This window comes from Cupressus sempervirens, chromosome 11 (assembly GCF_028749045.1).
Source record: "Cupressus sempervirens isolate cs-2001-9-10 chromosome 11, ASM2874904v1, whole genome shotgun sequence".
Lineage (NCBI taxonomy): Eukaryota > Viridiplantae > Streptophyta > Pinopsida > Cupressales > Cupressaceae > Cupressus > Cupressus sempervirens.
The window spans coordinates 806,869,560-806,889,290 of NC_143128.1; the positions used below are offsets into that span (position 1 = coordinate 806,869,560).

Here is a 19,731-nt window from a genome sequence, read left to right on the forward strand (position 1 = left end):
TACTTGGAATTCCTTATGTCTTCTCCTTTGATCAGCCCTAGCTTTATACTCTTGATTCATCTTGGTAATGTGTGCCTGAACCTCTTCATGTAGACGCTTGATATGTTCAGCAAATTCCTCAGCTTCAGCACTTGTCCTCTCCCCTTGTTCTATCTTCCTCAATTCTGGTGCAGTCCTTGGGCTACTCCCATATACAATTTGGAATGGTGATTTTCCAATACTCCTATTTACAGAGTTATTATAAGCAAACTCTGCCTGTGGTAGAATCAAATCCCATCCCTTGGGCTTATCCCCAACTAAACATCTTAGCAAATTGCCCAGACTTCTGTTTACCACTTCTGTTTGGCCGTCAGTTTGTGGGTGATGTGTGGAACTGAATTTCAAGTCGGTTCTTAACTTTTTCCACAATGTCCTCCAGAAATACCCCACAAATTTAGTATCTCTGTCAGAAACTATACTCCTTGGAAGTCCGTGTAGTCTTACCACCTCTTTGAAAAACAAGTCTGCAATATGGACAGCATCATGAGTTTTGTGGCATGGAATGAAATGTGCCATTTTGGAGAACCTATCAACCACCACGAATACTGAGTCATTACCCCTTTGTGTCCTTGGCAATCCAAGAACAAAATCCATACTTATGTCCTCCCATGGCCTTGATGGAACAGGGAATGGCTGATATAGCCCAGTATTGTGACTAAATCCCTTGGCAACTTGACAAACCTGGCAACTCTGTACAAACTTCTTCACATCCTGTGAAATTTGAGGCCAAAAATAATGTTCTCTAAGAATGGCAATGGTCTTATCTCGACCAAAATGTCCTGCAATCCCTCCACAGTGTTTCTCCTTAATCAGATTTTCCCTCATGGAACTCCTTGGAATGCACAATTGACTACCTTTGAACAACATGCCATCCTGAATCAAATAGTCTAACCACTTGGTTCTATCTACAGCAACAGGTTCTTTACAAGCTTTCCATGCTTCAGCAAACTCAGGATCCTCGGGGTACAAATTCTTGAGTTCATCAAACCCAACTACTTCAACCTGCATTATTGTAAGCAACAACTGTCTCCTACTTAGTGCATCTGCAACCCTGTTAGATTTTCCACTTCTATGCTTCAACACAAATGTATAACTCTGCAAGAACTCTACCCACTTCATATGCCTCTGATTCAATTTACCTTGGCTATTTAGGTACTGTAATGCCTAATGATCAGTATACAAAACAAATTCCTTTGGCAATAAATAATGCCTCCATTTCTTTAAAGCTTGAACTATTGCATAGAACTCTTGATCATAAACAGAATACTTCGTCTTTGCATCATTCAATTTTTCACTAAAATATGCAATAGGCTTACCTTCTTGGCTTAATATAGCCCCAATAGCGCTGCCACTAGCATCACAATCCACCTGGAAAACCTTTCTAAAATCTGGAAGTGCCAACACAGGTTGTTCTGTTACCTTCTTCTTCAGCAATTCAAAACTTCTCGCAGCTGCTGCAGTCCATTGAACTCTTTTCTATCCCCTCTTATTGTATCAGTTAGGGGTGCACATATGCCACTGAAATTCTTAATAAACTTCCTGTAAAAACTAACCAGACCATGAAATGATCTTACCTCAGTAGCAGACCTTGGAGTAGGCCATTCCAAGATGGCTTTTACCTTCTCTGGATCCATTTTGAAACCTTCGAGTGATATAACAAACCCCAAATAGACTAACTCCCGTTTTGCAAAGATACACTTCTTGAGATTAATTAACAGTTTCTCTTCCCTTAGCCTTTCAAGGACACTACGAATATGCAATAAATGTTCTTCCAAAGTCTTGCTGAAAATTAAAATATCATCCAAATAGACAATAACAAATTTTTCCAAGAACTTCTTAAGTACCTCATTCATGAGCCGCATGAAGGTGCTTGGGGCGTTTGTCAATCCAAAGGGCATGACTAACCACTCATAAAGACCCTCCTTGGTCTTGAAGGTTGTTTTCCACTCATCTCCTTCTCGAATCCGTATCTGATGATAGCCACTCTTCAGATCTATCTTTGTGAAGTACTGAGCTCCACTCAAGCAATCCATAAGATCATCCATCCTTGGCAAAGGAAATCGGTACTTGATGGTTATCCTATTTATAGCTCGAGAATTTGTACACATCCTCCACTCTCCATCCTTCTTTGGTGCGAGTACTGCAAGTACTGCACATGGACTCAGGCTCTCTCAAATCAAGCCCTTCCTCAACAGCTCCTGAACCTGTCTATTTAACTCCTCTGTTTCAGTAGGAGATCCTGTGAGCAGCCTTGTTAGGCAAACTAGCTCCTGGAATTAGATCTATCTGATGACTGATTTGCCTTACTGGTGGCTATCCATCTGGAACATTATCAGAGATGATATCTCCAAACTCCCCTAGTAAATCTGAAACTTCAAGTGGCATTTCACTACTACCTTCTTTATCTTTCCTAGGAATCAAAGCATAGCACATATGCTAATGTTTCATGCCATCTAAAAACTTCCTTTCATCAACAAGACAAATCCTAGCACTGCTACATACCTTTTCACCTTCCTTTTTCATGGACTTCAATTTGTGGCGAACTCCATCCTTTGTCAGAGAGTATGTGTTTGCATGTCCATCATGTACTGCATGTCTATCAAACTGCCATGGTCTACCCAACAATAGATGGCAAACATCCATCGAAATAACATCACAGAGAACTTCATCATGGTAACTCCCAATTTTGAATTTCACTAAACATTGTTCACTTACCAGGACCTTATGATCATCTTTTACCCAAGCAATTCGATAGGGCTGGGGATGTTTCTCCCTCTTGAGCTTCAGCTTAGAGACCATCTCTTCTAATACCAAGTTATCAGTGCTACCACCATCAATGATCACGTCACAACACTTATCCTCACACTTGCATCTGGTACGGAACAAACTCCTCAGTTGTCCTGGTTCAATCTCACCACTTAGCAGGACTCTTTCATTTACCAAGGTCTCTCCTCTTTCTGCATCCTCTGAATGTGATGATTGTGCATCCTCATCCACATGAGCAACCCTAGCTTGGTCCTCAGCTCTCCTATCTGTCCTTCCTTGTCGTTGAGGGCATTCAAAGGCACGATGACCTTCTTCATTGCAATGGAAATAGGTACCACGGAAGCCTCCTCTTCCTTGTCCACGTCCTCTACCACTTCCTCTCTGATTTCCAAAGTCTTGATCATGGGAGCGGTTGAAACCCTCATTCCTATGGTTCCTGCTAGTACCCACATCTTCATTTTTCTTTTGGGTTTCATTGCGGCCTCCAGATGATCTACCGCTTCCCCTTCCTCCTTGACCACGCCCTCTTTGTCTTCCTTCAAACCTTTTATTCAGCTTCTCTTCAACTCATAGGGCAAACTAGTATGCCTCTTCAACGCTGGTCATTCTTACCAGACTTAATTCGTCCTGGATGCTAGGTCGCAACCCACTGATATAACGAGCAACCTTCTCCTTATTTGTTTCTGCATGCCCCGCTCTAATCAAGAGTCGGTAAAATTCCTCTGTATATTCTTGGACTGATCTTCCTACTTGCTTTAACCCATGCATCTTCTTAAACAAATCAAGCTCGTAGTCCACAGGAATGAACTGCTTCTTCAATTTGTCCACCATGCGATCCCATCTTGTGATCTTCTCCTTTCCTCTTCTGTTTCTTTCCAATTGGACCTCTTGCCACCAGATTTTGGCATGGCCTTTCAGTTTTGCCTTTGCAAACTTAACCCTATCTGGGTCCCTGATATCCTCATACTCAAAGTATTCTTCCAGTTCATTGATCCAATCGATCAACTCATCTGGTTTCAGATTTCCTGAAAATACACCCACTTCAATTGTTGGTCTTTTCCCAAACTTAGTAATGGCCCTAAAAAGCCTTTCCTCTGCATGATTCAGAACTTCCCCGTCAAATTCCCCTTTTGGTCCCATTACTTCTTCATTGTCATCCTCACTGTCGTCACCTGCGGCAACATTTGCTCCTCTACGGAGCTCCTCTTGCAATGCCTGTACTTGCCTTTGGAGGGCTCTAACCTCCTCAGGATTAATAGCTCTGGCCCTTCCACCACGCTCTCTTTGTGGAGGCATCTTTTTAACTCAAACTCACAACCACACAGTCCTGGTGCAAACTGCCTCACAGTCGGCGCTCTGTCTACACACTCAGGAAAACCAGCTCTGATACCACTTGATGGGGACACAACCCAAGAACAAAATGGACACAACAGAAAAGGGAAAATGTATTAACTGAAAAATAAGCTAGTACATTCAGTACAGAGAAAATAAACTTCAAAACATGCCCTAAGGGCTTACAATAACATAAATCTGGAGATAATTTCTCCTTTCAGTACCTCCTCTCAAACTCCACTCCAAACTGCCTTTTACAATGCCAGAAATCTCCTTAAATAGACCCCGGAGGGTTAAGGACTAGGAGTACATTCTAGAAAGTGCTAGTAGGCATCCACCGACCAAATAGAAGGTTCCAGAAGCTGCGTTAGAAGTCGGTGCAAATCTAGAAGAATCCAGAAACGGTAACCGAACTTCCGGGAGGCATAACTTTTGAACCGTAGCTCCGATTGACGAACCGTTTACATTTCCGGAAAGCTCTCGAAGCGCTCTATAGCTCTATGGACCACCAGCTTCGCTCATCCCCCATTTTTCAGCCCTTTTCGAGGTCATTTAATGCCCCTAACCTAACTTTGAAGCATTCTTAGGAGGTCTCCAAAACCCGAAAAACTGCAATAACTTTCAAACCGTGGGGCCTTTTGACCTAATTCTTTTTCTGGAATGCTCTAAATTACAATTACATTCATCTGGCCAATTCACACCTAGTTCACCAAAATGATGGCCCAATTACATGCTCCTATTTTTTCGGAATTTTCTAGCACACTGATAGTGGAACTGTGAGAGTTGGAACCTTTATTTGACCCAAATGGGTGTCCAAAAATGAAAACACATGAAACAGAAACTAAGTCTAAGTACATTTTTTTGGGTGACACAGGATTGCCCTTATACCTCTGGATGCTCCTGCATCAGGTTGAAACAAGGATTTGGCTTAGTCTGGGGGACAGAACAAAATTGGGAGTAATGCTAGAAGAATAGCTAAATTTGGCTAAGTATAAAACTCATCTTGAGTTGAGACATGTTTCGCTATGCAAGTTAAAGTTGTCTCAGCTTGACCGAGACGTGTTTCCCTACCCATAAAAATGTTGTCTCAGCTTGGCCGAGGCATGTTTCGCTACCCAAGTAAAAGTTGTCTTAGCTTGGTCGAGATGTGTTTTGCTACCCAAGTAAAAATTGTCTCAACTTGGCCGAGATATGTTTCGCTACACAAGTAAATATTGTTCCATCTTTGGCTGGAACTTGATTTTCTACCTATATTAATTTTGTCTCATCTTAGAGCATTGATCTTAAAACCTTGAAATGAGAAGTTGAGCCTAGAAGTTTATTACAAATATGTGTGGCCTCTTTTGTATATGGTATTGGGCCCAAAATTTGAGGCAAAACAACCTTAGAAAATAATGTATGAGCATAGAGGATTAAAATGCCTTCAATTAAATATTTATAAAGAAATTACTCTCAAAATTGAGGTAAGACCCTTTTTTTTAATAAAAAAATATTTTTTAAAAAGTAAAAATTAAATATTTAGAGAGAAAATGACAAAAATTACAAATAAAATAATAAAAAATGGGTCTTAAATTGAGAGGTTTAAATTTACCTCAGTTTTGCAAAATATGGATTGATTTTAAATGAATTAATTAATTCATCCATTGTTGCATTGAAATTATCCAAATGGCATCGATTTTAATAAATGGAAAATTGAATTATTGGAAAATAAATCATAAATGGTAATAATTAAATATTTTCAAATCAAATTCGCAATACCTCATTAAATTATTTTTTATTGAAAATTAAAATGGCAAGTGTGTGATGATTTTCTAAGTCTTATTGCAATTATTACTTAAAATTTGATAATTATTCACAAGTGGTTGTTTGCTTTGCAGGATAAGGAACACATTTCCCAAAGTGATGAGGTGGTGTTGTCTATAATGGGTTCTCTTCTCATTCGGTCCTCGTGTCATTCATCTTTATCCGGTTATGGATTTAAATTTTTTCATTGGTTGAAGGGAGCAATGTAATTTTTTCGTTGGCCCACAAGGTGGTGCTTAATTGTAATTGGCTGAGCATTTAATATTTGTAGCATGTAGTTATGAAACCTAAACAGGGGTTATGTGGATTAATCTTGGCCCTTGACTTCAAATCAATCTTGGCCATTCATTGTAATTGGGGATCCTATATAAAGGGAGGACATTTTGAAGAATTGTTGCTTATATAATACCAAATTTGCTCTACTTTTCATTGTTGTGCCTTGCATGGTGAATTGTTATGATCAAGTTGGTATTAGTGCATGGCTATCCATATTTCCTTACTTAGTTTAGGATTTTGTTTCATGTTGTTAGAAGTAGTTTAGTTGAATGGAAGTTTTGTGGATGTTGACTTGCTTGACTCAACAAATCCGGGCAGCTAGCCTCTTGCTGATGGTAGAAGTGCCTTGTGTGGTAAGTCAATGATTGAGCACTTAACTTCAATTGATATCCAATCTTTAGTTTGCATCCATTGATGGGATTGGAGAGGATAGATATTAATGTGAAAACCATTAGATTGTTCCTTAGAAGCTTGCACTAGGTGGGTAGAGTCGCTGACAAGATTACATTTAGTAGAGTCCAAGTCGTCCATGATTCCTTGCATTCTTAGTAGAAGTAGAAGCAGAAATAGAGGTTAGAAGTTTAAGTTGGAGTAGAAGTGGAATAGTTAGATAAATTTCCATTCCACATTGTAGAGCCAAATCTTTTGAAGTGCAAGAGTTGATATCCATTGAATTAATAGCGTAAGTCCCTTTGTGATAGCCAGCATATCACATGGAACCTTGAAGTCATTTCATGATCTTACTTTGCAAGCTTAGCATGAGAGATGACCTTATATAAAGAGAGGTTTAAATGTTTGGTGTTTCATATTAGAACACTGAGTATTTGATTTTGCATGTTGTAGTGGAACAAAACTCATATCAACGGGTACCTAAGGTCTAAGTAATAATGCGAAAATACCATTAGAAGAGAAATTTTATGGTTACATTGTTTTAGGTGGCCAAGGCCAATAAGCTGTGTTGATACTATTCTGGCTGGTTGGGCAGCAAGCCAAGGCTCAGATCACACTGTTCTACTTTCATCGCCAAGGAACCCAAGGACAGCAAGCATTTCTTACCTGCCTCCATCTCCTAAGCATAACAATTGTGACTATTCAAAGTTCAGTGTGTGAAAGATCTCAATAATATAGCAACTAGCAGGCTAGCAAATTGTGAAGAAAGCACTCCCTTAAATTGAAAAGCTACAATGGTTAAAACCAGATTCAGCAAAAAAAAATGTAGTTATATTTCACTCGAAGGAAGAATAAAAGGCACTATAAGACTCACAAAAGCAACCTATCAAATTGATGGATTGAATGCAACAAAGAGGCCCAGAAATGGGTTTCCTGAACAGGTCGAAATGAAAGGTTTATATAGATTTCAACATGGTCATGAGAATGTTTTAGCATATAGGAAGCAAGATTAAAATGTTTTTTAGAAGACTATGCCATGTGCAAATCCTGGCGATTTCACAGCACAGTTCACCTTGGTTATAGCCTGCAGTTAGGAATACTTATGTGATTCTTTATGTATTGTAACTGATAACAGGAGTTGTTCAGATTGTTATAAGGCACTCTATGTGTGATTGCTAAGGGGGAACAATCTAAGAGTAGGACTCAATTCCCTGACTGAGCTTGTGAGCTTTGTAATCAGTCTTGATCTTTATTTCAATAAAGGAGAATTTATTTGGCAAGGCTTGGTTTTACTCTTGAGTAGGAGGGTTTTCCCATGGTATCTCTAGTGTCCTTGTATTTCTTATCTTATCTGTTATTTGTTGTATGCTATTCTGGTTCAAAAACTTAACATAGTATCAGAGCAGGTCTAGTAAAGATGCTGAATTAAAATAAAAAATTCGGGAATTTAAGAAATGCAAGAATTGAAGGGTTATTTTGAGATTGTGTAGAGGCAGATGTGCTGGTGTTTGATTTCTCTCTCTATCTGCACCTCAATTTTGTAATGCCGAAAGAGTTTTGCTGAATTATGAGGAAATTCAGACAATAAAGAGAAGTATTTTATGATTATATCTTTGAATATGGATCATGACTTTTATATAGCTATTATTAATTCATGGTATTTCACTAGAAATATTATGCTTTTATCATTGATCTGGGTATTTCTCTTAATGAGAGATTGATTTAATAAATTATTACTAATCTCTCTTGATTGCAGGATGTAACAAGAAGCAATGAGATGATGAAAGATTTCATGCAAAGTCATGCAAGCTGAAGAAATGAACAAACTTCAACTACCGTCCAATGTGAAAAAGCATCCAATTTCCCAGGTTAATTTTCAAAGCAAATTGTAGCAAGATACGATAACATCCTTACTGACAACATTCATTGTTTGTTGCAATAATTACCATTGGGCCTTCCATGAGTTCTAATGGTGATCGATAATTATGTACTCTACAAGAAAATTGTCAGACACCACAATGAAGATTGAATTTCAAATTATATTTCATACTAAAACTAAAAAACTAAAATAATGTACCCTGTGTCTTTACAGATCAACTCTAGTTACACTAGAAAAGTACATGTTTTCCAAATTCTTAGTTAAATAATTATGCTGACTCATTTTTTTAACTTTCTCCATAAGATTATAGTTAACTGCTTATAGACTTTAGTACAATAAATAGTGCCTTTACAGTTAAATATAGGAGCAAAGTGCAACTTTAAGTATTTACAGATCAAATACAAGTGCGCATATACACTTATTTAGCAGAAAGTTACAATATTTATAACAAACATGGTAAAAACAGAGAACCAACCTAAAAGAACATAAAATTCATTTTATACAGACAACTATGATTCCAGAAGAAAAATGATATGCACAATTTGGATGCATTAAAAAATAAACACAATGAAGCTCACAAACCTGTTTCGGCTGCCCATTTTGACTGGCTATTGTGGTAGATATAATGTGACCAGTCTCCGTTACATTGCAATTGACCCCTGTCACCTCACTATCCTGTACTTGGGCGCCAACACAGGATTAGTCAATGGAACTGGAAACAAATTATAATGAAGCTTACAATCATCTGCAACACATTTTTGAAATCATAAAGATAATAACACTAGAATGTCAACTTACCTTCTTATCTGGATTTTTTGCTTTATCATCCCTAATTTTCATCTCGTGCATTTCTTTTGGAAGCTGGTCAATGCCAGCATTTCGAATTTTTGGAACTGCTTCCATGCTCGAGGTGCTTGCATGGACATCCATGGAGGGCTCTACAGGAACAAATGACACCTGCTGCTCTGAAGTCTCGATAGCACGTGCTATGCAAGTGGATGATTCAAAAGATTCCACATCATCTTCCTGATCAAATTTTGCCCTCTTTGTGCCACCATCTCCACCCTGAAGCATTTTCCAGCACCAAATAAGTGATAGAACATTTGAATTGTCGCAATTTATGGAAAGCAGGTAAAGAGGTTTAGTATTCCTATTAAACAACCAGAAACAAATGGTTCTCCCTTAGAAACATCTCAAAACTATCAACTATACATACAAAACATTTCTGCGTGGCAATGGTTGTTAAATAATCAATAACAACATCCCTAGAAAAAAAGAATACATCAGAGGGAAAGCCAAAATGTCCCTAAGATATTGCTCCCATCTACAAAATATAGTCAATAGCATAGACTATTCCGGACAGATTACAAATTGTGATGGCCCATTTTAGTGCCAGCATTAAATTTGCGCATATTCTAGGTTGAACATTCTAAAATCCTAAATACATAAACCAGGAGCTCAAGTCCAGATCCTCAATTAGTTGACCAGTCATTAAGTTGATAAGAGGAAAGTGAAGTGGAAACACCCACAACTCTTGGTACTCAAAGAGTTTGCACATAACTTGATAGAAGAAAACTCTAGGATACCACTCTTAATTCTAATGTACAAAATATCATTTTGAAAGCAAATTCCCCAACAACCTCCAAACATAACTTATAAATCAGGTTTGTTTTAATTTTTACAGTAAGTTATTGGTCCATTTATGTTGGAATTTTCTTGTTCTTCTCTCTTCTTTATACATTAATGACTAAGGATTGCTTGACAACCTTCTGCTGGAGTATTTATAGAGCAATAACTTTGGTGTGATAGGTCAAGCAAAGGCTTTCTTGCCTTGATATATTTTTCACTTCTGGCAAGGGGATTCCTCATCTAGCAATACCCAAAATGAACCAATGAAGTTAGACTACTGATGAGGTTTCTCCCTTCAATATAGTGACGATAAGAAAGAAACCCCCTGATGTAGCAGTGATCTGTAGTTTGTTTCTACAGCAGAGGCACTCTACTGGAGTTCCTGAGCAGCATTCCAAATGTTGACAGCCTTTAAGCCCTCTGTGTGAACCTGTGATAAACAAGCACTTTCTGGAAATAAATGACATCTATAGATATACTTTGTATTCTTGTCATTAAGCGTATTGAAGAAGCTCAGTCTGACCATGCTTTGTTAATAGTTATCACATTTCATCTCAAATGTTTCCTCAGTTCCTGCATCTTTTTGGAGTCGCAAGGGAAGCAATAAGATCATTTCAGATTGATGGCTAACTTTCTGTTCAATTGTTTTTACTTCAAAGACTTGGTTGGAACAGCTTTATTTTTTGTCAAATCATTTTTAAACACAAGCAGAGAGAGATGTACACAGGTCAAACTACAACATTGGAAGAGGCCCCATCATTGATGTAGACGCATTCCCAAAAGTTTACATCATATTGAAGATCACAAAAATCAAAGTTCTTTTATGGTATCTGACTTACCAACAAGACTCAATCAAAATTAGATCCAAAAGATTGCAAAAACAAAGACCTTGGCTACTTTGATTCACCTGTAAACCTAGACTCGCCAACTTATTTAAATTAAGAAATTCTCCAGGATGGCCTCTCTCAACACAGTAATTTGGCCCTTTTGCCTAGTCACTAAAATTTTAACATCATTAACCATCCTATAGATAGTATTTCTTCAACCCAAATTGCTTCACAGACCTTTCCAATTTCTAGGTATATATTTTATCAAATCCCATTTCGTAGTTTTACTCTCTAGACTAACAAATGACTTCCTGGGCATGCATTTCATCCTTTGTAGACTCTTCAGGTACCTAAGATGTCTCAATCGATATTTTCTGAGAAACATTTCAATTTGCCTCCTCTGGGTGAGTTCATAGGATGTATGTCTATCTGTATGTTTCAACACCCCAAGAATATTGGTGCACATCTAAATAACTCCTCATTACTTATCAGTCATCTACCATAAATAAAAAATTACTTAGAACTGAGATACCTTTGTGATTGAATCTTCAAGTCTGATTGTAGAATCAAGTCAAGTCCTTCAACTCATCTTTTTAGTGAGTTATAATACACCTCTTGTTCCCAACATAATATCCTTCTGATATGTCACATTCATTGCAGACCAATACATTTTGGAGATCCTTTGCTTCAATTATTCTACACACTCCAAATCAATTTTGTTAACTAAACAATAACCCCCACACTTAGATATTCAAAACTTCAAATATCTCTACTGCAATACTGTGGGCTTGTACGAATGCAATGAGAGTGATATCCAGAAAGCCCCATTGTGGGTGGTTATTGAATAGAACTTTCCGTGGAAGTATAACAGTACAAAAACATAATTTGCCTGCCTTCTACAGCATGGTTTGAGGCATCTTGCAGGCTATATATAGCCTTCTAGTAATGTTGTAACACTGCGATCCCATAATTTGGGTTTAAAGTCCAATTTTCCTATATTGGGTTCCCACACGTGAATGCATCGCTTGGAATCTTGATTAATCAAAAAATTGTTGCAATAACTTCCTCAGTCTTGAATATCAATCAACTGGTCTCTAACAAAGACTTGGATGAAAGAAGTTCATATGCTCAAATTTCAATTAAATTTGTTCAACGCTGTTTCCAAAAATAGCAAGTCCCCATGTCTTTCTGTATTGTGAACACAATAACCATAACCACTGCCAATTACGAAACATATTCCAATGATTAAAATGGGCAATATATTGTTTTGGCATCAATTCCATTCTCTTTACAATCCTAAGCATAATCATGATGATGATTGCAATTCGGGTCATTTTTGAAGTTATGTACACAACAGAAACTTGTTGTGTAGATGTAACCAGAGAGGTAGCTTGCTGTAGCAGGATAAGATTTTATTACTATGATAAACTCTTAGTTTGAACCTAATGGCATTTTATTTCGGTGATGTGAGAAATTCCAAAAAACTTGGGCATTGCAAAAGAACAGACAAGGAACACTCCAAACTGAAAAGGATCTGGCCACACAAAAGGTCAATAGCTCAGTGCAGGTACATCCCAGTATATAAATGACAGATCATAGTTTTGATTCCTAACTGTTCAATGAAAAGAATGAAAAGGTATTATGGTCAGACCGCGGGCCCCAAGCATAGAGATGCGGCTTTAGTGAAGATCCTGGAGAAAAACCAAATTAAAGCATATGGAAAAGGACAGCTCACTGGAAGAGTAGCCTAGCATCTTTTTGGAGCTCCTAGGATCAAAGCTAAGCTGATTGATCCAAAAATAGCAGCATATCAGGGCCAGCAAACTAGAAGCCCCCAGCACTAAAAGGTGTATGCTAGAAAACAAAAAGGTACAATCCTAACCAAAAGGAAGGTTCAAATCATATTGGGTCACATATTTCATTGGGCAACATGCAATTTCCTGGAGATAAAATTGCTGATAAATGTTTTATGGTGGGCACTCCACAATCTAGCTCACAATTGCTTCACTAGAGATAAGTTCTAGAGATGAGAGTATATTTCTTTTATTTTATATATTTTCTTTCTTAAATTTAAAAAATGCTTTAATATTGTTTAAGGTATCTTTAAGATTATTCCTTCCTTTGCTACATTGATGTCTATTTTCCTCACTTCATACATGAGTTAGCAAGGAATTCAAGTACACATATAGCTGCGATAGAGATCTTTATCTCTGATATTGCTAGAGAAGAGATTTATGATGACATTTCTGTCATGTTCATTTCTATCTTTCTTATAATCAAGTGAGCACGATATGGCATTCAAGGTGTGCTGTCTCACTCTAAATATCTGACATTTTGAGACATGCAACATGCAAAGAGGCATGTGTTTGGAAATATAAAGAGACTCGCGTTTTGAAAATGAAAAGACTTTCGGTTATGATATTAAGAGTCTCTCAATTCAATATTAAGAGGCCAAACAAAAGTTGAATCCAGGAGGGACCTTGTCCCTCCTGGGGTGCAATGAGGTTCCTTATGTAGAATGTCAGGGGCTGCAATGCCCCAGATAAATGTCGGCTGATCAAACGTTGTTTTGATCAGACGAAACCAGATGTTGTTTGTTTGCAAGAGACCAAGGTGAACAAAGATGTGGCGGCTAGATTGTTAGGAGTTCGAATTAGATGTTCAAGATATTTTGTGGATTCGATTGGTGCTTGGGGGGTCTGGGGATTTTGTGGAACCATTGAACAGTCAAGGCAGAACTTGTGGACCAAGCACAGCACTGGATCTTGATTAAGATTCAATTCCTCTTGCAAAATGTGAGTTTCCAGTTGATCGATGTATATGGTCCTACAAAGACGGAAGATAAGAAGGGCTTGTGGAGTAACATCACAAAAATATTAGAACCAATTTGCCATGGCCATGTTGTCATTGCTAGGGATTTTAATGCAATTTTGGAGGTAGCTGATAAGAGAGAAGGTGTTCAAAGGATAGGGAGAATTCAAATGATTTTGAAGACTTTGTGACTGTCAATGGTCTTGAGGAAATAAAGCCAAAGAGTGGAAAATTCACTTGGACTTATAGATGTGTTGGCTTCTCGGGCATTGCAGAGAAATTGGATCACTTCACTGTTGGAGGCAAGTGGGACAGACTTCAAGTGGTTCTTGATGTTGTTATCCTTCCATTCTCAGCCTCTGATCACTTTCTAGTGTCTATAAGACTGACAACAGATAGCACTCCTCCTCGAAATCCCTTTAAATTTGAGAAAATGTGGTTCGGAGAAGAAGGTTTTTATGACTTGGTCAAGGGCTGGTGCGAAAATGCTCCGGAAGAAGAAGGTAATAGAAGCTTTAATTTTTTTCAAGAAATTACAGTATTTAAAGAAGTGCTTAAAAGCTTGGAACAAATCCTATTTCAAGAATATCTTTAAGGAAAAGGAAATTTTAGAAGGGCAGTTAGCGGTTCTAAACAGTAAAGTTATTGCGGAATGGATGGATGACATTGATTTTGAGACAGAGAAGGACCTCAAAGTGAAGTATGCGGAAATTCTGGCAAGCGAGAAAGTTTTCTATAAACAGAAGTCTAGGGAGGCATGGTTGAGAGGTGTCCGAAATCGAAGAAATCAATGCTCAGGTTGTAAAGTTCTTTTTCTCATCTTTGAAGTGCAGGTGATGTGGGCAGGGATGGGTAGAGAAATCAGATTTTGGATGTGATTCAACTGGCTTTGTCAAAAGAGGACTATCGTATGTTAATGGAACCTATTAGCTCAAAGGAGTTGAAGGAGGCTGTCTTTGGTTTGGCAGGAGATAAATCCCCGAGTCCAGACGGGTTTCAAGCATTCCTTTTCCATAATTTTGGAATGTTTTGAAGTATGAGCTCCTTGGGGTGGTGGAGGAATCTAGGATCGGTGGCTTTGTGTTGTGGGATTTCAATTACACATTGGTAGCTCTTATTCCCAAGCGAGAGAAGGCTAATTGGCTAGAGGATTTCAGGCCAATTTCTTTGTGCAATACTACCTATAAGATAATTTCAAAAATAGGGGCTAAGCGGCTGAAATTAGTGTTGGAGAAGCTCATATCTTGGAAGCAAAGTGGCTTTATGTTGGGGCAACATATTGTGGATGGCTGTAATGTCCCCTCTTTAGTTCGACATGGCATTGATCATGGATTTGCCTATTCCAGACTCTCGTAGGCAAATGGTGTGGAAAGAGAGTCAATTCTGCGGATCAGATAGTCATATCTTGCTCTTGAAGAAGTGTTAAGAGGTTATATTTTATCATTATGTGATATTGGGGCCCACATGTTATAATTTTAATTTGAGTTGCACTTTTTATTTTATAAAATTACTTTATTATAAAAAGTGCATTATAATGAGAAAATATAAAGGATGTTTCTAGAAGTTCTAGCAACTTCTTAGAAAAGTGAATAAATAGAGGGCTGGGCCTCTCATTTGGACATGCTTGGATTGGAGAACTCTTCTACTTCTTCATTGTGAAGACATTTGTGGACTTTGGATCTGCAAATTATTCGATCTTTGGGAACGAATCACTCCCTTGGATTGGCGACTTTGAGGGTGTGAAATATCACCTGAATTGTTGCATAATTGGAGTTGGTATTCAGCCATCTCATTGGAGCTTATTGAGAATTCGTTGTTGGGGTTTGTTTTTGGTTGGAATAAGGATTTCAGATTTGCCCTATCATTGGAGAAGCATTTGACAAGAGTTTGAAGACAGAATAAGTGCATTTTCAGAATTGGCAAAGCAGGGTTCGGAACCACATAATTGCTCATATCTCCTCAACCCCTTGGAGTTATTTTTTATGGTTTTACAGGGTTACTACCTAACCCTAGGCGCCCATTTTCCTTGCATTTGGGGGTCCCAAAACCCTAATATTATTTTATTTCAGCAGCCGTACAGGTACGGCCTGGTACGGCCCTACTAGTTTGGGCAGCAGCAGCAAATTAAGGACAGTTTGGGGATGCGGTTGGAGGTCTTCATCAACGATCTGCAGCAAAACGTGGTGTTCTTCCATAGTTCTTCAAACCAAGTTCTTGCATTCTGAAATATATGTCAATTTTTGGGTAAATTTGCTGTCATACAGTCATTGTAATAATCAGTCCAGAATTGGTAATAAAATAATTTCAGAATTTATTGCATTGTAATTGAAATATAGTTCAATGGCTTTATATATATTGTAATTCTGTGATTATATTCTGAAAGTATCAAATCTGAAATTACCATATTCTGAATATTGTTACTGTTACACGCCAAGTGTTTGACAAAATTCCTAAGTTCAGTTTGAGGGTTTCTGTGGCCTTTATAGAGAGGGTCATTACAATGGCATAACTGTGGCTCGTGAAGTTATTCATACTATCTCAACAGGTAAACATAATGCAATGATGCTCAAACTAGATATTAGAAAGGCATATGATAGGGTGGATAGAGGCTTCCTATATGAGGTCCAAAGTAAGTATGGCTTCAGTGAGAGATGGATTGCTCGGGTGAGAAGTATAACAGTGGACTATAATGCATCAATGTTGGTGAATGGTAGCCGGCAAAGTTTCTTCCCTACGATTGGGGAATTGTGTCAGGGGGATCGCATCTCGCCTTTTCTTTTTATCTTGTTGGCTGAAGTGTTGGGAATATTCATTACCAAGTAAAGGACTCAAGGTCAACTGAAAGGAGTCAAGATTGCGGATGGTTTGGTTCCATCTACCCATTCTCAATTTGTCGATGATACGTTTATGATAGGAGAGGCCTCCATGATAGAAGCGAGGGTCATGAAAAGTGTGTTGGACACTTATAGAGATGTGTCGGATCAAGATATCAACTGGGCAAAGTTAGAAATATACTTTTTCAATGTGGTAGAGAACTTACAAAAGGACATTGCAGGAGTGTTTGAAGCCAGGATAGGGAATATTACGGGTAAGTTGTTGGGTGTTCCTTTGTTTTTACCAGTTCGTTGATAGATGTGCTAAGGTCATGGAGGGTTGGAAGGCGAGATGGCTAACATTAGCGGGCAAAATTACTCTTCTTAAATCGGTAGTGTCTGCATTACCCATCTACTCTATGTTTTGCAATCAGATTCCTCAGAAGATTATCAAACTTACAAGTAGAGAATGAGGAAATTTCTCTAGAATGCTAATAGTGACCAAGATAAAGTCCCACTTCTTGCTTGGAATAAGGTCTATAAACCAAAATTAGATGGTTGAGCAGGGATTCGCAATTGGAGAAAGATGAATGATGCATTTTGGGCTAAACTTGTTTGGGAAATGTACAGCAAACCAACGCAAAGATAGGTTTAAAATCTAAATAAGAAGTATGTAGGAGGAGCAAACCGTGAATACATTTTGAAAGTGATTGATCTTCCCAAGTGTTCAGCTTTGTGGAATTTTATTGTGAGTTGTAGGCCAATTATTACAGATTGTGGGTCTACAAATCATGTGTCTAGACTGCTTGGGGATGGTAGAAAAAAGGACTTCTCGGGCAATTTGTGGGATGGAAAACAACCGATGGAGTCTTTGATGATTGATGATAGGGTGGTAGAGGTGGCGAAGGAAGGGATTATGTATATTTGAATAAAAGAGAAGAAGGTAAATACAAGGCATGGAAAGATTGTAGAATGTTGGGGATTGAGGCTAACAGAGCCAATGCCCTACAGGGGATTCTTGATCGGCAGGACATCTCTATTTCAGAAGATGAAGACAAGATTATTTGGTGTTGTTCGAGGAGTGGGAAGTATACAGTCAAACAAGGCTACAATTTGTTAGAAAAAAAGGAGACTAGAGAAAAATGGGCACTGAGGATTTGCTAGCATCAGGCTTGCCTTCCTAAGGCTGGAGCATTCACATAGCTTGCAAACAAGGGTAGTATCTTGATAGGGGAGCACCTTCAGAGGATTGGCTTTGCAAGTCCCTTCAAATGTTTTTTGTGTCACAAGGCAATGGAGAACATAGATCATCTGCTCCTCAATTGCAGGTTCTCAAGGAAGTGTTGGGAATTTGTTCTCGGTAAATTGAGGTGGGAAGGCCCACTTCCAAACAAATTAAAGAATTAGCTAGTATCCTAGTCAAGTTGGAGTCATAAATCAACCTTTGCAGCATTGTGGGTGGTCAGTTGTGTGGAAAATATGGAAGGAGAGGAACAAATGGATCTTTCAAGAAAAGGAAGAGGACTAGAAAGATTTTCTTCAAGATTAAAGAAAGCTATCGCAAAACAAGTCTCTAATGCAACTTCACTTGTCAATGCAACAAAAATTCCTTTTATTACCTTTGACTCGAGAATCCAATCCATTTGGCCTCAAATTAGGTTTCGGCTCGTTCAAGGGCTTCCAAGAGCAAAAGTTAGACGAGGGGTGGATAAGAGTGCATTTTGATGGGGCTTCCAAGGGCAACCTAGGCCGGAGTCTAGTTGTGCAATCCTTGATGCAGGCAATCTCATGGTTCTTGGTGCTAAATCTTTAAAGGAGGGGACGAATAATGTGGCAACATAAGTGGCTATATTTGCATTAAATGTTGCAAAGAATCATGGAGGAAGGAAGATCCATATAGTTGGTGACTCATAAATCGTGATCAACAGCGTGATAAAAGGAAACATGGATGCTTGGAATTTGGATAAGTACATTAAAAGGATATGAAGATTGCTTGAAGGCTTCCAAAGCCTCTGGGTTTCGCATATTAGAAGGGGTGGGAATGGGTTAGCAGACAAAATGGCCAACTTTGGTGTTGACCTTGTGAGAAACAAGAAATGGTAGGATTTTTTACAAACTTAGATTTAAATGCTGATGGGACATCACTAAGATGGTAAAGTGAGGAAGCCAATCGGCAGTTATTGTCCTCTTGAATGGCACGTGCAGAGGAGATGGTGAAATCGGGCAAAATTCACATGGTACAGGCATCGATCATGGTGTCATTTGTAGCTAGAGAACTTTCCGAAGAAAGAGAATAGTTATATTGCATTCCTTTCCAAATGTCGTTGTCTTTCCATAGTGATTTGAAGCAAGGATTAAAGGGCAAATGGAAGCGAATTTCAACCTGTCAACTCCCAAGAGAAAGAAAACCTTGGGATTCAATAATGAAATTACTCCACGTCACCTGGGTGAGGTTTTTCACATCCAGGAAAATGAATTCCTCAATCTCATTGAGTGGCTATTAGGCAAGGAATTTATGGGGAAAGATTTTTGCATACAAACATACTTGGACATTTCATCCTTGTTATGTGCATGGGCCTTCCTTTTGGCCCAGAACAAGGAGGCCACAAAGATTATAGAGCTTTGCGTGGAACCGGATTGGCGTCAAGGATATGGGAAATGGTTGGAAATGGCGGAGGTTGGTCTTGGCTTTCAAACAACAGAACGTGTATGATGTTGTGTGGAGGGTCCAAAGGAATGAGTCCAACCTTTCCTCATCTTCAACAGCTCCGCTCCAATTTGGAAGCGGAGGGGTGAGGTGCTCACTACGTGGATGAACCTGATTCAGGTTCTTACCAGATGGGAGGACGACCAATGGTGCTTGGAAGTGGAAAGGCAAAAAAAATGGAAGCAGACACCGAGCAAGGTTTGGGAAAGGGAAACAAGGGAAATGGCAAGAGAAGTGCCACCACCAGTGTTGGGTCGGAAGTCAAAGAAGCTGTCTTCAGTGGGTAGAGTGATGATCACTGAGTCAAGGGAGGGATGGCTCGATGGAGGAAAGGGAGAATTGCATCCTAGTTTGTTTTTGGCTCCCATTTTCCAGAGTAGGGTGTATCTCCTATTGGTTTGCTTGGTGTTGTTGTTGTGTGTTCTATGGTTGTCGTCCTTGTGGTGTCTATGCAATGGT

General features: G+C 38.7%; 1 protein-coding gene across 1 annotated transcript in view; it reads right to left on the bottom strand.

Moving 5' to 3' along the window:
* LOC149532013 (shaggy-related protein kinase epsilon-like) overlaps positions 1-19,731 on the bottom strand; it is a 108,559-nt gene that overhangs the window by 87,128 nt on the left and 1,700 nt on the right. The window contains exons 2-3 of the mRNA XM_089810457.1: positions 9,284-9,550; positions 9,068-9,160 (exon numbers count right to left, since the gene is read on the bottom strand). Of these exons, the coding sequence (XP_089666583.1) occupies positions 9,068-9,160; positions 9,284-9,550 (360 nt within the window). The remainder of the gene's footprint in view (positions 1-9,067; positions 9,161-9,283; positions 9,551-19,731) is intronic.